This window comes from Planococcus citri, chromosome 3 (genome assembly GCF_950023065.1).
Source record: "Planococcus citri chromosome 3, ihPlaCitr1.1, whole genome shotgun sequence".
NCBI lineage: Eukaryota > Metazoa > Arthropoda > Insecta > Hemiptera > Pseudococcidae > Planococcus > Planococcus citri.
Window position 1 is genome coordinate 65,444,292 of NC_088679.1, and position 18,660 is coordinate 65,462,951.

Sequence of the window (18,660 nt, forward strand, 5' to 3'; positions counted from 1 at the left end):
AAAAATTGGCACCTCTGCGTTCCAAAATATTTCTCCAGTTTCAGAAATGATATCTTTCGAAATTTTGGCATAATTAATGCGACATACTTATCTGCGAAGAAAACATTTTCAAAACACGAATTTATTCAAAAGTACCTAAGCGATTCGCAAAGCAACCGTTCAGTAGAACCTTAAAAGTGGTCTTGGATTTTGACGTCAATAGTATAGATCGACGTCGTATCTCAAATACTTTCATCTGGGATTGGGTCATTTTTCCCAAAACTGGTTGGGTAGTGACAGGAGCGAAAAAACCACGAGTTTTTTGAAAAAGCCCCCTTCTTTGAGGACCTATATCTTCCCTTCAAGGGGCGCCTCCAGAGCCAAAAACTTTCCTGGGCAACATTCAAACTCAAAATGAAAGATTCCACTGAATTTTATCAAAATTCTCGTAACATTTTTTTGGGGTGTTCCACTCTACTCTGCAGTCTACATATTCACAATAAATTTCTAGAAAGTCTGATCTTTTCGGAGCGTCGGTTTTGAATAAGATTGTGATTGATAGACTACATATTAAGCTGATGAAATCCTTGATACAGAAACTCATTTTAATTTTTCGATCGATTTACTTCCATTGATAAACATATCGCTCTTCCTAATTAAGTAATAATTTCTTCTGTAACGTTTACTTATCGACGCACTCGTATTTGTAATTCAAACAAAGGGTAAACTCGCACAGACTCGATGGTAATTCTACGTCATCGTCATTAATTTTACGAAATTTGCTGATAGTGCATCTCTAACTCTGTGAAAAATCTCAAATCGTCCTACATAGTTTTTCCTCGATATTTTTTTTTGTTTATTTTCTATTTTTTCGAAACGTAGAAATATTGAATGAGTACCTATACCTGAATTTTTCGAAGAACTATTAAGCTTAGTATTGTAAGTCGTACTTGCTCGAGTCAAATAGGTATAGATAAAGGTAAAAGAAACCTACGAACCTAACCACGTTAAATTACTTTTCGGGAAACTTTTTCGCAAAATAGATTATCGACGATTGTTTACTATCGAAAAATGTTTTACTCCGACGTCTTATCGCACATTGAAATTGCCAAACCAAGAAATTCCTACCTGGTACTAAGCACCTGTGATTGTTTTCAATGTCAGTAAACATCATTTTGGGCTAATATTCTACGTAGGTAGGTAGGTCCGCTAAGATGACAGGTGAGGTAATATAGCAAAATGTAATGATAACACTGTATACATACAGTACAGTGATAGCCTGATTCTACAAGTACCTTCATTTTAAACACTCGAGTCGAAGAATACCTAAAATTTCGTAATTGTTTATAGTTCTTGACAATGTGACCGACCAGTTGTAAAGCTCGCCGAATCGTAATTACCTCAAACACCATGATTATTTTATAGTCCGATTAATGATATCTCATCGCGTATATCGGATATTTTATAAGTAGATAAGTACCTATACATACAAAAAAGAAATGTACGTAGTTAAACCCCAACACGAGCTGTATGTAATGATGTTGATTGTTGAGCGACGACTTTCAACAACAACGTCAGAATCTCCCAAGGGTGATGGAATACCCGTTAGCAGATACGCAGAATTAAATTTTTCGGTTCATATGTGCAGTATAACAATAACAAAATGAATGCTGCTGCTACATACGTACGTTCATAATGCATCCTTACTCTTATATATTTTTTCTTTTTGTGCCAAATTTGCCCAAGTACGTACGTCTACATACTACGTTCATTATCATTACACATTCGATGCCAATCCCAATAGTTATGCTGTAATCTGTTTGTCTAGAAATTAAAATTCGCGGAATTTAGTTCAGTATCAGCGTGTATAAAGTAATGGGTAATTGAAATCATATGGTCGCCGTGCTGTGTAGTAATGGTCACAGACACAGAGCCTGAAGAATGCATCGACATTGAAATTGAAGCTCGTTTAATAAGTACACTTGGTCGTCTTCGTCGTTCGTTGTACATTAATTAATAATTATCATTCGAATGAAAAAAAAAAAAACACTCGATATATGCGAATTTACAGTTACCCGCTGATAAGGAAAGTAAGCTAATCGTATTTGCCGGAAATGTATGCATTGTATGTTTTATCTGCCGAACAAGTAGTTTTATTTTATTGCAGACGAGAAGTGTCTGCAGAATGTATTAGGTACATATTTCCGAGGGATATCTCTTTAGAGGTCGAAAGTCATAAGGAAATAGAAATGAAATGCGAAATTCAAGAAAGAATAAAGTACAAAACTTTTATGAAGATTTTATAGTAGAATTTTAATGTAAAAGAAGGGGCTTTCCTGATGAGGTGATTGAAATAGTCGTCGATCTAAATTATAGATAATAAGTGATTCACAATTTTGCTTTGAGGTACCTTACCTACTTAATTCGACTCCTATACCTATTTTGTTCTACTTACAGATTGATGAAGTTGCAATTTTTGGAATTTTAGTGAATTTTTAAAAAATCAAAAACATCAGAAAAATTGTGATTTTTTAAATAAAAATAGTTCAAAGGCTCGCTCAGGGAAATTATGAGGTCACTTCTGCAGTAAAATCCATTTTTTTTTTTTTTTTTTTTTTTTTTTTTTAAGAAGAGTAGATTACTGTATTTAATAATTGAAGCTGCTTTCAGCCATAATTCATTGAGTGTCTAAAAAATTCAGAAATAATTTTCAATACCTAATTGCTTGAAAATAAGCTAAAAAGTCAAATACATATACTTTTACACTGCACTGTTGAAAATAGTTAAACGAGATGAAATAATGAAACATTGCAAAATATTAAAAATTGATGAAAATAAGGAAACCCCATTTTGTAAGAATTACTTCAAGTATCGATCGAAATTAATGTAGAATTGGCATTAAAAACGTTGAAATTTGTCATAAAATTGATTTAAAGAATGGAAAAATTGAGCGAAATTGAGCAAAAATTGGTTTAAAATGTTGTGTAAACAAATTGAAAATTGATATAAGTTACAGTAGGTTCATAGGTTGATGATACGTTGTAAAATTCAAGAAAATTCAATACAATTGTAGGTATCAGAATGATATTGTAAAATTTGTTTTAAAATTAAAATTGATGAAAAAATATCCAAATGAGGGAAATTTTGTAACTATTGCTGAAAAATTTGTTGAAATGTCACAAAAACATTGTTGAAAGTTGGAAAAACACTGCAAAAATCATAAAAAATTGATCCATATCGAAATCAAATAAAATTTTGCTTTATTCGCATAAAATGTTGAAAGAACCTATGAAACTGGAATAACCGGATTTAAAATAATTGAAAATCAGGTACCTAAAAGTGGCAAAATTTCTGTAAAATAATGATAGGTAAAGATGTTGACAAAACAGAAAAAAAACACTGTTAATGCCTATTAAAATGTCGTAAAAGCAGTTGAAAACGTTTTAATATTTATTTATTTATTTATTTAAACAATTTAGGTCTCTCCAACAGCCAGAAGCCAATTACAGGAAAGACCGATTATAACTAAGGGGGAATAAAAACTAAATATCACTTTATAAACTGAAAAGAAAAATAAATAAAAAATACAAAAAATATAAAAAATACTTACAGAAGATAAGGAGGTAAAGTGAGAAATTATCAGAAACAAAAGAAAATGCGATACTAACAACAAAAGATAAGTAAGACCAAAAATGTACTATGAATCGGACATGATTTTGCAAACCCACTTTATGAAGTATGATTCTCCATCTAGCTAACGTTGTTTTTCAAAAATGTCCTAAATAAGCATGTTTGGAAACCCTCTTTATGAGCTAAAATTCTTCATCTTGCCAACTTTTTTTTTCAAAAAATTATTTCATATGAACACATGCATTTTAAAAACCACGTTATGAATCATAAATATTCATCTATACCTAACGCTGTTTCTCAAAAACTTCCAAATCAAGACGTATTCGCCATTCCGGTATTCTTGCTTATTTGAAAGCGCTGAATTCAAATATATGCATGGGTATTAATTTTTGAGACACGATCTCTCAGTGTCCTTTTAGCTCTAAAAATTCGAAAACTTGCAAAAATGTGGTGCAACGTGATAATTTGTTTCAATTTCAGGGCTTCAAAATTCAAAATTGACCAAAGTCTGAAGACACATCGCTTTCAATCTCAATTGATCTTTCTCATTCAAAAATTAGTTGTAAAACCACATTCATATAACATTTCCATCAAATAAACCTTCATGAAAGTGCCTAAAGAAACATATTTTCAACTTTAAAAATGAATTTGGTGATCCTCAGATGTCTTGGAGCCTTCAACAAATTTTCAAACAGAGGTCATGTGCTAAATTTCATTTTACTTCCTGTTATGGCAATTTTTCTAAAAATTTATAAAATCCAGAAATTTGCTGAAGGCTCTAGAATTGTCCCAAATCATCATCAATTGATTCGAAAGATCTGTGCTAGGGGTACGAACCAAATTTAAACTTTCTACATCAATTTAATAAAATTTTATTATTTTCATTAGAAATATGTATGTACCTATCTAAGCAAAATTTGAATTCTTTCTAAAAATTTAACACGAATTGAAAAATGAAACTAGCTGCATCTAAAATTTAACTTGGAAGCGTATTTTTGGATGTTCTCTCGATTTTTGTTGGTCTGGTTGAAAAATTAATCTCCAGTTGAGGTACCATATTTTTGTCCCTTAGAGAAATCGAGGTTGGTTGGTAGGTGATTTTTAATTTTTAACCCCTGCAAAAATTCACTTTTTTTTCAAGATAAAATGGTAGGTATCTATTTCTGCATCTCTTAATGAGCTTTTTCAATTCAAAGTTGTTATGCGAGCAATAATAATTTCATATTATCATTTCGCGATAGTTTTAAATAGAAAACTCTCGTCTGTTGATTTATTTTGAATTTGAAATTGTTATCAAGACGATCCAGAATTTACGTTGATTTAAAATTATAGCTTTTTAATTAATAGCGTTAAATTCGACATCAATATTGTAATTTGGAATGACACCGACGAAGCGAAAATTCGTTATTTTGCGATCTTGTTACGTCTGCGTAAAAAAAATTGCGTTTGTTTTTCAAAGAGTTGAATTGGAGGTGTGGCACTTTATCATCGTACGACTACGTTGTGATCGGTTAGGAAATAAGTCTATACGTAGGTAAACAAAACACGAATGCCATTTTATTTACTATTTGTATGTTTGGAGTAAAGAAAAACGAGAAAAAAAATATTTACATAATACCTATACCTATTTATCTGTAGTTTGATATTTTGGTTGACATACTTTGTATAAGTATGGCCATGGCAAATGGCATAATTTTTAAGACAAATAATATCTACACAATTATTACTCGTATACACGCGATGAAAAATGTACCTAAATTGAAAAATTTTTCAATGAATTGTTTTGCATTTTACAGGGAAACAGAATAACCATGCTGACAGCTGGAGCTGGTATTTGTATAGGAGCTTGGATCAAATTATTCGCCGTCCAGCCGAATCTGTTCCCTGTGGTATTAGTAGGACAAGCTATCGAAGCTGCGGCTCAAGTGTTGACTTTCGGATTAGCCGGTAGTGTGACGGCTGCTTGGTTCGGTCCTAATGAGATTGCTTTAGCTGGATCTATGGCTTTGTTTGGAGATCAAGTACGTACCAACTACATACCTATACTATGCTTTGAGGCATATTATAATTAACTTCGAATTGCCTGCAGAATAACAATAATTGTATAGGTAGATGACATTTAATATTTATCTCTGGTTTCATAGTTCGGAGTTGCTTTCGGATTCATTTTTCCTCCTCTACTGGTACACGATAGCGCTAACGAAGAAGAAATTGGCCAAGGATTGAATAATTTGTGTTTATTCATCGCTATATTCACTTCTGTTATTCTGATCACCATGTTGATATGTAAGTCGTAGAGTATAATATACTGAATTATTTTACGTAGTACCTACTTACAGTTGCCTTGCACATCGAATCATGAATCATATAGGTATTAAAAAAAAAAAGTAGATCAGAGTGTTTTTGCATATGAAAAACTTCATCAGTCGCATTCTTACGCTTACTTACACAATTCGTTGAAAAAAACAGAAAACACTATTGTGTTATTTATACTGGCAACCGGTCAAATTATATTATGAATTCACTTTTTTACTCATAATCTCGCGTGAAATTATTTTCAAGCGGAAAAATACGAATTTTTTGAGCTATTTGTTATTTTGCTGTGTGAGGTAAACTTGAAGTGCGGAGTAAACAGGAAACGCTTATGTTGCTCAAGCTCACGTCAGTGTTACTGCAGTTGGATGTTAAGATTAACTTTTTTATTCTATTTGTTGGGCAAAATTTAAAATACTCGTAAATTTTGTTCATGAGTAATTATTCAACTTTTACTTACATTTGGATGAGCACCCTTCTTCCTCCTCCCCCCCCCCCCATTGACTTCATCATTAAGCAGACCCAATAATGATTAGCATTTAGTTATCTGCTATCTACACAATTTTATAATTTATTTTGGCTATTCCATCGCGAGATTCAAGACTCCATAAAGTTTCCAAAATAAAAATTTTCACACTTATTTTCTGACATTATCAAAAATCAAATTTGATTGATCCGTCAACACTTGTTACTTGGTAGGGTTTTTCGATTGTCCTTCAAATCTTTCTGCTTTTCTGGCATTCTCATGCCCACTTTCGACATGAGTGTTAAAAAGGTACATTTCTCAGTCATTTTACCCAAAATTACCATTCATTTATCAAAATTATCATTATCAGGCAGTAATATATCAGAAATTACCGAGCACTAATTCACCCAAAATAACTGGTAGATAATTTACCTAAAGGCTAAGATTACTGGTAATTTGCCAAAAACTGCTGATAATCTACCAAAAAAAATTACTTACTGAAGATTTACCAGAAAAATTACAGAGAATTTGCTAAGAAAATTACTGGGAATTTACCAAAAAATCGCTGGTAATTACCCTAAAAAGTTGCTGGTAATTTAACAAAAAATCACTGGTAATTTACCAAAAAAATTGCTAGTAATTGACCAAAAACTGCTGATAATTGACCAAAAACTGCTGGTAATTTACCAAAAAACTGCTGATAATTTTCCAGAAAAATAACGGGGAATTCACCAAAAAATCACTGGTAATTACCCCAAAAAATTGCTTGTAATTGACCCAAAACTGCTGATAATTCACCAAAAATTGCTGGTAATTTACCAAAAAAAAATGACTAGGAATTCACCAAAAAATCACTGGTAATTACCCAAAAAAATTGCTGGTAACTTGACAAAAAATCACTGGTAATTTACCAAAAGAAAAATGCTTGTACCTAATTGAACAAAAACTGCCGATAAATCACCAAAAACTGCTGGTAATTTACCAAAAAAAAAATGACTGGGAATTCACCAAAAAATCACTGGTAATTAGCTAATTGCCCCAAAAAATTGCTGGTAACATGACAAAAAATCACTGGTAATTTACCAAAAAAAATTGCTTGTAATTGACCAAAAACTGCTGATAATTCACCAAAAAATTGCTGGTAACTTGACAAAAAATCACTGGTAATTTACCAAAAAAAATTGCTTGTAATTCACCAAAAACTGCTGGTAATTTCCCAAAAAAAAATGACTGGGAATTCACCAAAAAATCACTGGTAATCACCCCAAAAAATTCCTGGTAACTTAAGAAAAAATCATTGGTAATTTACCAAAAAAATTGCTACTAATAATTCACCAAAAACCAACTTCTGGTAATTTTCCAAAAAAGTTACTGATAATCTACCAAAAATTATTGATAATTTACCAAACATTACCGGTAATTTACCAAATAATGACTGGTTATTAACCAAAAAAATCACTGGTAGTTTACCAAAAACTGCTTGTAATTTTTCAAAAAAAATGACTGGTAATTTACCAAAAAAATTGCTAGTAATTGACCAAAAACTGCTAATAATTCACCAAAAACTAACTGCTGGCAACTTTCCAAAAGAATTACTGATAATTTACCAAAAATTACTGGTAATTCACCAAAAAATGACTGATTATTACCCAAAAAAATCACTAGTAATTTACCAAAAACAAAAAATTACTGGTAATTTACCAAAACAATTGCTGGTAATTTACCTATAAAATTTCCAATAATTAATTTACCAAAAAAATACTGGTAATTTAATTATTTTTAAAAATTGCTAGCAATTTACCATACAATTACCTTATGACGAACTTTCAAAAACTGATCATGTCTAGTTGTTGAATGAACTTTCTAAAATAACTCCTTGTGCTCTGACATTTTGTGAACCATTTGAAAACTTGGGAAAATCTTGTCGAGCTCCTAAAGTTATAAATTGCATTGGCATTTTCGAATTTTGAAAATTTGTTTTTAAATTAATTCAAGTAAGGTGATAACGAAGGCAATGAAAACAAGATTTTTAGGTGATAAATTTCGTTTTAGTTCTTATTATTACCTATGACAATTTTTCAAAATTTTGGAATTTCAAAATTTTGCTGGAGGCATCGCGAGAAGTCCAAAATGGGGTAGGTATAAATCAAATTTCAACCTTGTACCGAAATTTCATCATTTTTTAGGTTTAAAGAGAAACTGAACCAAAATTAAATTTTTAAAAATTCGCCAAAAAGCAAAAAAACTTGTAACTAAAATTTGGTCTGGTGACGGTAACGCATTTTTGGATGCTCTTTTTTGAATTTTGATCGACGCTTGAGTATACCGTTGCCCCTAACTCCCATCAAAATATGTTATCCCATTTTGAGTATAAAGTTGAAAATTGTGATCTGTCACGAGAAAACCAACTTAGTGTCCAAAAAATCGATATTTTTTTATGGTGGATATTGGTAGTACTCAGGGTGCTGAATCTGCCTGCGGTGCTGAAAACGTTCGCGAACGATTCTTTTGACCCTAAATTTAAGGTCAAAAAAATTGAGCAACTACAAAAAAAATGAAAAACATTTTTTTTTTTTGATTTTCTCGAAATGTATGTCCGGGGGAGTCAACATACAAATTTTTGTGGATATCGGCTCACATTTGTAGGATTTAGGCACGATTTAGGTCATTTTTTTGAAATTTGAATGAGGTTCACTCTGGAAAAATCAACTCTTTTCACCTTGAACAAATTTGTTAAGAAACGTGATAAATTTAATAATAATAACTTATTCTTCATTAATAATTCGTACTCGGGTAGTTTTTGCAACATTTTTGGCAAAAAATTCAAAAAATCGAAAAAATCGATTTTGGGAAATTTCAATTATTGGACTTGGCAACCTTGAATGTGATGATTCTGAAAAAAAAATATCGTGTTATGTTGGCACTCATGGGGGCCAAAAGTGGTGCAAGTTTCACGGACCTCCAAATTTTAAATCGCCTGATACATAGACTCAAAACTTCAAATGCCCTTCCTGTAAAATTTACGTTTTGGACACTAGGTTGGTTTTCTCGTGACAGATCACAATTATAATTAAATAAAAAAGTGATCTTTGCTGCAATTTTTTCAAAATTTTAAATTGAGTTTTTAAAATTTCGATCATTGATTTTAATTTTTTCATTTTGTGAAATCTGTGAAGAGATTTGTCTAAAATTTAGCAAGTCTCGAGATGTGAACTTTCCGATGTTTATGTTTGGTAGCTTCGTAGGAAATTGCGAATGTGTGAATTTTACGAGAACCCCCTCCCCCCTCCATCCCTCGAAGATTTAAAACCGACGTTTTGAGATTCCATCGAAGTAAATCGGTATCTTCAATTTTTTAGAATCTACTCCAGAGTCTGGAAGGTGGTTTTGAAATTATTTTGAAAGTGATGAAAAAAATTGATGTATGTACAATTTTTATCGACGTTTTAGTGAAGTCAGCACGATATCTTGAAAAATTGCCAGTGAAAAGAGGTGTTTTTAAAAACGTCGACGAGTTGAAATTTGCGAACATTTATTCCATAATTTGCATTTAAAATTAGAACCATCAATCAAACAGTATTGCGTACTTACCTATTTTTTTTCTCGGTCTGTTTCAGTTTTCAAAGACACTCCAGACAAGCCTCCCAGTAACGCTCAAATCGTCCAAAAAGAATGCAAAAAAGATAGCTCTTCGGCACTCGATGATTTCTTGAAGATGCTTTCGTCAAAAAGCTTCATACTCATGTTATTATCGTACGGAATCCACATCGGTATATTTTGTTCCCACGCCACCCTTTTGAATCAAGTATTCTTGGAGTATTTCCCAGTACGTAGACATTTTTCTTCAACAAATTTCAACTTGATCTTATAATATTTAAATAAATGCAATAAATTGTCATATTTTTTCCTACAGGAAGACGTAAAACACGCCGGTATCATCGGCTCGCTGATGGTATTCTTCGGTCTAGTTGGAGCCATAGCAGGAGGATTATATTTAGATTGGAAACACCTATTCAAGTAATTATAGCTCTCTAATTATTATTGCAACCGGTTTAAATGGGTAATCAATTCTTATTTAAACAAAAACGTGCGCGTCGTTTCGAGAGAGAGACCGTAATTTAAAAAACGATCTTCTCGTATATTGTCTCCTCTAATCGACGCGTATAATTAATGGCACTTTAGCATAAATGTAGCCTATAATAGTCGTCGACGACGAGACGAGCCCTCTAACGCGTTATTTATATATTTATTCGTTTGTTTCAGAGCTACGACACTTTTCTTATACGTTTGCTCGACCATTTGCTTGATTCTATATGCGTTCGCGTTGACGTCAAAGAACCTATACCTTGTCTATGGCATTGCATGCTTTTTGGGGTAAGTACTAATGGGCCGTGTTGATTGGTCAAGTCGACGTATCTGATATCACTGATATCGTTATATCGTTTACTACGTCAGCTCGTTAAATAGCTATAAATTACCAATTTATCGTATGTACCATGAGGAAGTTAAATGTGCAGTACGCTGTACACTATAGTAATAAAATGTAATATGATATCGTTTAAATAATGCGATGAAATGGGAATGGAAACTCTTGACTAATTGTTTCACTCTACGAGGGGGAGGGGGGGGTTGGACGATGAAAAACGTGAAGTCGGGAAATTTAGCCTATTTGGCAAAGTCGAGGAGATGGCAGGGAATTTTGCCAATGCCAGGGAATTTCGCTACTTGCAAAATTGATTTATTTTGACTAAAAAAAAAAAAAAAAATGTGCATATGATTTATCGGTCTTAAAATAAAATTTGAAAATTCGTGTGAGGTCTTCTAGGTGGACCGACGACTCATATCTCGAACTAAGTCTACGTACTTAGTATTAAAGAGAATTTGATTGAAGATTCAAAATCAGAAAATCTTGAACTCTTCAAAAATAATTTTCAGAATGGAATTTGAACATCATTTGATACTCGTATAAGTAGGTATCACATGACTTTGTCAATATTTTCAGGTTTTTACTCGAAAAAAGAGGATCTACGGGACGATGTAGGGATTCGTGTTCAGCGTCTTCAAAATATACTGTTACTTTTTAATGTGTCGCTTGACTTCAATATTTTTTTTCAAAGGAGGAGTTGCGATAAGGCCATTTTTTGGCCCCAGCTAGTTATCGACTCAACCACTCTTAAAATGCTGTTATAAATGTCCCAAATACGAATCTGTGATTAGTTAACCCAAAAGAACTATTTTTTGGGCTCCAGGGGTTCCCAAAGTTGTTAATGAAAATAGAATTTTAGGAACCACTAAGTATCATTTTCAAAAACTTTTTAGCGTAAAATCTGTTTGAACCTGATAAACATTATGCCAGGAGATTTTTCTGTTTTCGACCCCCGAGGGCAGAAATTGGGGGGGGTTTTGATATTTGAAAAATTTTGGAACCACTATTTCGAACCTACCACTTTGAGCCTCGCTAAAAAGATTTTTACACTTTATTAGTATCTGAAAGACCTCCGTCCTACCAAATTTTGAGCTCAATAATTTTGCGCTGGTACTCAAAAATCCAATTTTCCAATTTTTCGTAATTTCGATATTTTGGGAACCCCTGGAAAACTAGAAACATGCGATTTGCGCTAAAGTTATTGTTTTGAGGTATAAGTATATTCAATAATCTATATTATGAAAAAGTTGAAGTAAGCTGCCCTCCACTTTAGGCACCCCTAAAAAAGGCGTTTATGCATATTTTTTCAAATAAATTGAAGAATTTACATTTGAAACTCACTGGAAAGTGCTCGATAAATTTTCATATGATTTTCCCTGTAACTTACATAATTGGGCTATTTTGGGACAAATTCTGAGATTTAAACTCTTCGAAAATGCGTTAAAATCACGTTTTCACGATTTAAACAAAGTAAAATTCTAAGAATTTGACCCAAAATAGCCCAATTTTGTGAGTTATAGGGAACATCATATGAAAAATTATCGATCACTTGCTAGTACGTTTCAAATGCAAATTATTCAATTTATTAAAAAAAATATGTATAAACGCCTTTTTTAGGGGTTCCTAAAATGAGAGGCTCTGAAAAAAGGGTTCAAAATTACAAATATACAGGGAGCTTAATTGAACTTTTTTACTTGGATAATCGAATATATACCTCAAAACGTCACGTTTGGCCCCAAATCGCAGGTTTCTAGTTTTCCAGGGGTTCCCAAAATATCGAAATTACAAAAAATTGGAAAATTGTATTTTTTAGTACCAGCGAAAATTTTTATTGAGCTCACAATTTGGTGGGATGAAGGTCTTTCAGATACTAATAAACTGTGAAAAGCTTTTCAGCGGGGTTCAAAGGGGTAGGATGAAAATAGTGGTTCCAAAATTTTCAAAATAATGAAACACCCTCAATTTCTGCCCCCGAGGGTCGAAAGTAGGAAAATCACCTCAAATAATGTTCATCAGATTCAAACAGATATCTTACGCTAAAAAAGGTTTTGAAAATAATACTTAATGGTTCCTAAAATTAATTTTTTATTCGCAACTTTGGGAACCTCTGGAATCCAAAAAATGGTCATTTTGGGTTAACTAACCACGAATTCGTATTTCGGACATTTATTACCACATTTTTAGAGTGGTCGAGTTGGAAACTAGGTGGGGCCAAAAAATGGCCTTATCGCAACTCCTCCTTTGTCCCCAAATTTAGGGAAGGGAACGCCTTCTCATGATAGGAGTCCCCATTTTGAAATTTGAGCTTAAAAAGCTTTCAACTTTTGATTTTTGACATTTTTGATGAACATTTCTGAACCAAATTTTAATGCTCTTTTAAACTATATACCCTCCCAATAATGTTGAAAAAATTACTGTAATATCAATTTTTATAATTTACTGAGCATTTACTCTCTTCCCTCTCCCTTCACCTCCAGTTAATCGTTAATCCCAATATTCTATTTCTTAAATCTTCTTAGTGTGGGTTAGGTACTTCCTTTTTTTAAGTAAAAAAAATTCTTCTAATGAAATCATTTATGTAGCTATTGAAGGATGTGTAGATCAAGTTTTCTATTGAAAAAAAAAGATTGTGTCTGATCAGATTTAGACATTTTTTAAATACATTTAAACCTGACCAGATCTTATCAAATCAGAATTTCGACCAAATTAGATCAGTTCAGACATGTTTAGATCCAATAATTTTGCTCAGGGTAAACTTCTCCAAAATAAATTCACATCAAGTCAAGATTTTTTCTTGAGTTCATTTCTTATGATTGTATTTTTTTTAAAAATTATTTTTGGACAGAAGGAAACAGTAGATGTCAAAACGCTTTTGGATCCTTCCTTATTTTCTTAATCTCTCATTGGTTTTTTTTCTTATTTTTTTTTTTACCTGAATGAAAAAAAAATTAAGAAAAAAAAGTTGAAAATTATTCTTAATTTTTTAAAAATTGCTGAAATATTTATTAGGTACTTTTTAACAATTTTCTAGACATTCAACTTTCCCCTCCTTCATTCTCTGTTCATCCCAAGAACCTGGTACCTCAAGTATGGTTTGAGTAGGAATCTTGAAATGGAATAATTTAGTTGTTGAGGAATAATGGGGCATAAAATTTGAACGTTAAGAGTCTACTATCCCAACTTCATGAACACCTGGTGGGAGTTCATTGAGTAAATGGTGGAATTCATCGACGATAATGACGTTTGAAAAAATTTAAGGAGGTCAGGGAAAATAATTTCGCTGAAAAACAAGCATAGGCAACTCATCTGTTATTATTGTAGACAAGGTTGCAGTATGATTTTAGTGCAGGCAGATTACAATTCTCAATCTCCTTTGGATTATACATATAATTTGAAAGTTTATTAAAATGAGGAAATTATCGAAGTTTGTGCCTTTATTTAAATATTATTTCGTCTCACCAGGAACCAAATGTACTCGAATTATTATTTCCTTATCAAAATACGATATGTGAAAATTTCGAAATTAAATATAACCTCGGTTAACATTATTCAGCGACACAGATAAATAAAAATTAGTTCTATTCACCTACTCAAACATATCACTTATCATAAATTTACATAATAATTAAGAATAAAATATTATCACCCAAATATTAATTCGAGACTTTTCCTGCAGGATTTTCATGCTCGGTTATTACTCGGTTGGATTACAAATGGCTATCGAAATCGTCTACCCGCATTCCGAAGGAACTGCAGCTGGTCTTATGCTTCTAGCTGTGCAAATTTTAAGCTTATTTTTAACTCCGGCATTGAGAACAATCATGGAAAGATACGGAGCATTGGTTGGAAACTACACTTTGATCGTTTTGATGTTTATCGGATTAATTATAACTATTAAAATACCTCCTCGTACCAGAAGACAAGACGCCGAAACAACAATGAAAAAAGGCGAAACTGCTAAATCGTATAAGATCAATATTGAAAGCTAGATTTTCAGACTGTGTGTAATTTTCACATTAATGGTACTTTTTTTTTACTTACTTGCTGATTTTATTTCTCATGATATATTTTTTTTTTAATTTGGAAATTGTTGCATCGTGTATCGAACATCCTATTTGGAGTATTCGATATATTGTAAAAGTACAGTCGAGAACTGTAGCCCATTATTTATTCGTTTTCTCTAGTAGATACCTATATCTATGTATGTGTATTTAAGTGAACCACATTTTCGTTGTTTTATAAGAATTAAGTTATTCTTTCCATTATTATTCCAACACTTCGTACGTTAAACATGTACGAAGAATCCCTATATAGGTAACGATACATTTAGAGTGTAATAATTTTTTTGGGGAAATAATGTTTTATGCTCGGTAAAGAAAAAAATGTTGAAATACGTGTTGAAAATTATATCCAAATTGACTTCACTTTCGGTTTTAATTATTTCATTGATACAATTTATGCGTAAACGAGCTAAACATATTTTTGTCAGCTCCATTTCCTTTTTTAGTTAAGCCTTAATCGTTCGTCCCATATATGTAAAGTAGTGATCCGTCTAGGTATCTACGTTGAAACAATAAAATTTACGTTTAGTTCGTTCGAGTAAATAATTTTCTAGTAAAATTAATAAAAATATAAAAGTTTTCCAATGAATTTTCCAATGGAGTAAGTAGAGCAGATCTGATAATTATTGTATCGAGCTTAATATATTGCATGCGGGGCATGTTGAAAATTAGCTGTCAAAATTCTCCAATAGTTTCTTTCGAAATCAAAATTATTATTGAAACCGTACAATTTCCTTTTTTTTTTATAGGTTGGGGAATTTTTTTATTTGACCAAAACCCCCCTACCATCTATTTTTATTGATGTTTTGAACTGTGATTCGTAATTGTATTTCTTTTTCTTATCTCTGTGTAATTATTGTATGGAAAATAAGCAATGAGTATTATTTTGATAAGGTTTTTTTTCATTTTTAAATTATTTTTTTTCTCTTTTTTCATCGTAATTTGTTTTAAAATGTCATACGTATATGTTATTTTTTGTTTTAATGAATATTTATTATTGAAATTATTCTATCGTATATTATACGATGAAGCGAATATGTGATTACTTAAATTTCTTTTTTTGTACTTTTTATTTTATAAATGGAAATTATTTTAAATGAGACTTTATTTTTATTTTTTTTGCCTCGTTTTACGTCGCTATAGTGTTTGAAAAATTGATCGTTAGGTGATTTGAATTATATGTAGTTACCTGGCTGATTTTCAGCTGCTAATATCCAGGTAAAAAATACCTTACCTGTGTACCAGTAGATACCTGTCCACTTGAAACTAAGCTTGATTTCGAATGTTTATTTATTGATCGGATGATTTTCATTTTTTTAGTTCTCGAAGACACTCGAGAACACAAAGAGAAAAAAACTTGACTTTGAACTATTTTTATATAGGTTTTTTCCTGATAAGAATGCTTAATTTTTAATGTCTTACATATATTTAAACAATATTGTCTCGTTTTATAGTAAAAATCGAATGAAACAGTTCAACTGCCAAGGTTATTCCACGTAGGATAAGTAGTTAGGTACATAACATCGTTCATTTGAGTATTAGGTACGCTGGTACATTCGTAATTAGCCATTTGTAAATATTTATTTACTCGTACCGTACCTGAGAGTACCTGGCAATAAGATAATACATACGAGCATTACTCGTATATGATAAAATAGATATGGTTTTTCCACCTCTCTACGCGACAAAAAATGAATTATTACGTAGGTATAATGTTACATTTTTCAAATGATAGAACAATACGTATTTTTATAATCATTTCTACATGAATTTTTCTGCGATAAATTGCATAAACATTGAAGCTTTGTCTTATCAGATGAATCAGCTGATGAGTTGACAAAAATTTAATTTACAAGTATTTTTCTAAAAGTATATAGCTTCTGGTAGCTGAATAATTTATTTTATTTCAAATAAAAATGGATTGGACGAAAGCTGAAGAATGTTAAGGAGCTTTTCATGAACCTAATCGATAATTGAGAGTAATGAAATGATTCATCAAAGAACAATTATTGAGAAATATGGGAATCAAGTTTGGAAAATTGGATAGAATTATCATAGGAGCTACAACATCTTATACCTAATATTTTAGCTCACGTTCAAGTCTTTGCCTCTCATCCTCCTGTCGATCTTTATTATATTTTTACCAAAATAATGTAAAATTCTTGCTTGAGAAGTTCTAAAACGTATGTTTCAATATCCCAAAGCATTCGAGCTCATTTTTTGTATTTTGTTTCTCTCCCTTGAGCCATTGGTCTTCTTCGTACAGTGCATTGGATTTTAATTGAAGTCAAAACTGGAATCTAAAAGAAGAATGTTTGCTCCTTTCTGTAATGAATTTATGCAACCCAAACGACTAATTAAATAGCCAAGCCAAGTTGACCGATTCTGAAATGAAAATATGCCTATTTTATTAGGCGAATATGAGAGATTAGAAGTTGTGTATTCCTAAAACGAAAACATTAGAATTTTTTATGCGTTTTAGGGCATAAATGGGAGCGAAAAAACATGTCGTTGATGGAGATGGAGTTTTCAGACAGATCATTCATTTCCGGTATTGATTTTTTCTTATACTTATGGTACCAATGAGTTTCGCAGATAATGTTGTTTTTTTATGAAAAATGTATGATTTTGAGAAGGAAACAAAAAATAAATTTGATATGTTCAAGATATTTACATTTTGAGTTAAATTTCATCAACTAAAGACCACTTTTTTGTAAAATTTTTGGTAAGTTCAAAAAGTCAAAACTGGAGATGATTTTCCAAAAAAAAAAAAAAAATTAAAAAAAAAACAAAGCTGAAAGTGGAAACTTATAAACTTAGGCTCTAACAGTGTTGTCAGTTTAAAACGGTACCATACGTTTAAAACGTTTGAGAAAAAAACAGACAGTGTTTAAAACAAAATTCTGTTTAAAATGTTTTTTTTTGTTTTAAACAAGTTTTTCTTTCAACTCAAATTTCCTAAAAAAAAACACGTTTTTTTCAATTTTTCGTTGAAAAAGTAGTGAAATTGAAGGAACTGAATTTTTAGATTTTCATTCTTCTTCCTATACTTTTTTTTGAAGGCAAATTTTGTGTTTTGATTTCAATTTTTATGACGCCTCATCTCAAGAGTTGATGACTGGATAACGTATATTTGAAAAACTGAATCCAAAACGAATGAATTTGTGTTAAAAACGTGTTTAAAACACATTTTAAACATGTTTAAAACACGTTTAAAATACATGAGAATCCAGCAGTTTAAAACCTTGTTTTAAACAAAAAAACCGTTTGTTTTGTCTTTTTTTAAAAAAACCATTTTTTTCAGCACTGGGCTCTAAGCTTATAACTTGATAGTGACAGAAAAAAACTGAAACTGAAACTCAATCTTGTTCGTATGATTGCCTATGGAGATTTTCGAAGGAGTTTATCTTTTTTTACATGGAATTCATTTATTTTGATCATTTTAAGTCTATTCTCACCGGCGTATTTTTACCATTTCGAAGCCACTGATTACGAGTTTGATGTAATTAACTAATTATTATATTCTGATGAAGTCTTATGCTGATATGGGTTGCTAATTACGAATTTGAAGGTGTAATAGTATTTTTACGAAAAGAAAATTTTGAAAAATAAGCTTAAAAATCACGTCTGTTATCAAAATATGTTTTTGAACCTTCGATCCAAGCATGAGATTGACACTATATTGGTGAAAAAAAGTAGAAATGTTTGTTCACAAGTGGAATTTTATCCTTTTTCTTCAACAAATGGCATATTTTGGAATTCTTAAACAAAAAGTATCAAAACGT

The 18,660-nt window shown here is 31.4% G+C and overlaps 1 protein-coding gene across 4 annotated transcripts in view; it reads left to right on the plus strand.

Moving 5' to 3' along the window:
* LOC135842113 (heme transporter FLVCR2-like) overlaps positions 1 to 15,977 on the plus strand; it is a 47,238-nt gene extending 31,261 nt beyond the window's left edge. For all 4 annotated transcript variants that reach the window (XM_065359477.1, XM_065359476.1, XM_065359479.1 and 1 more), the window contains exons 3-8: positions 5,406 to 5,630; positions 5,754 to 5,895; positions 10,006 to 10,214; positions 10,302 to 10,405; positions 10,652 to 10,762; positions 14,491 to 15,977. In XM_065359477.1, the coding sequence (XP_065215549.1) occupies positions 5,406 to 5,630; positions 5,754 to 5,895; positions 10,006 to 10,214; positions 10,302 to 10,405; positions 10,652 to 10,762; positions 14,491 to 14,803 (1,104 nt within the window). In that variant the 3' untranslated portion in view covers positions 14,804 to 15,977. The remainder of the gene's footprint in view (positions 1 to 5,405; positions 5,631 to 5,753; positions 5,896 to 10,005; positions 10,215 to 10,301; positions 10,406 to 10,651; positions 10,763 to 14,490) is intronic.
* Positions 15,978 to 18,660: the final 2,683 nt, after the last annotated feature.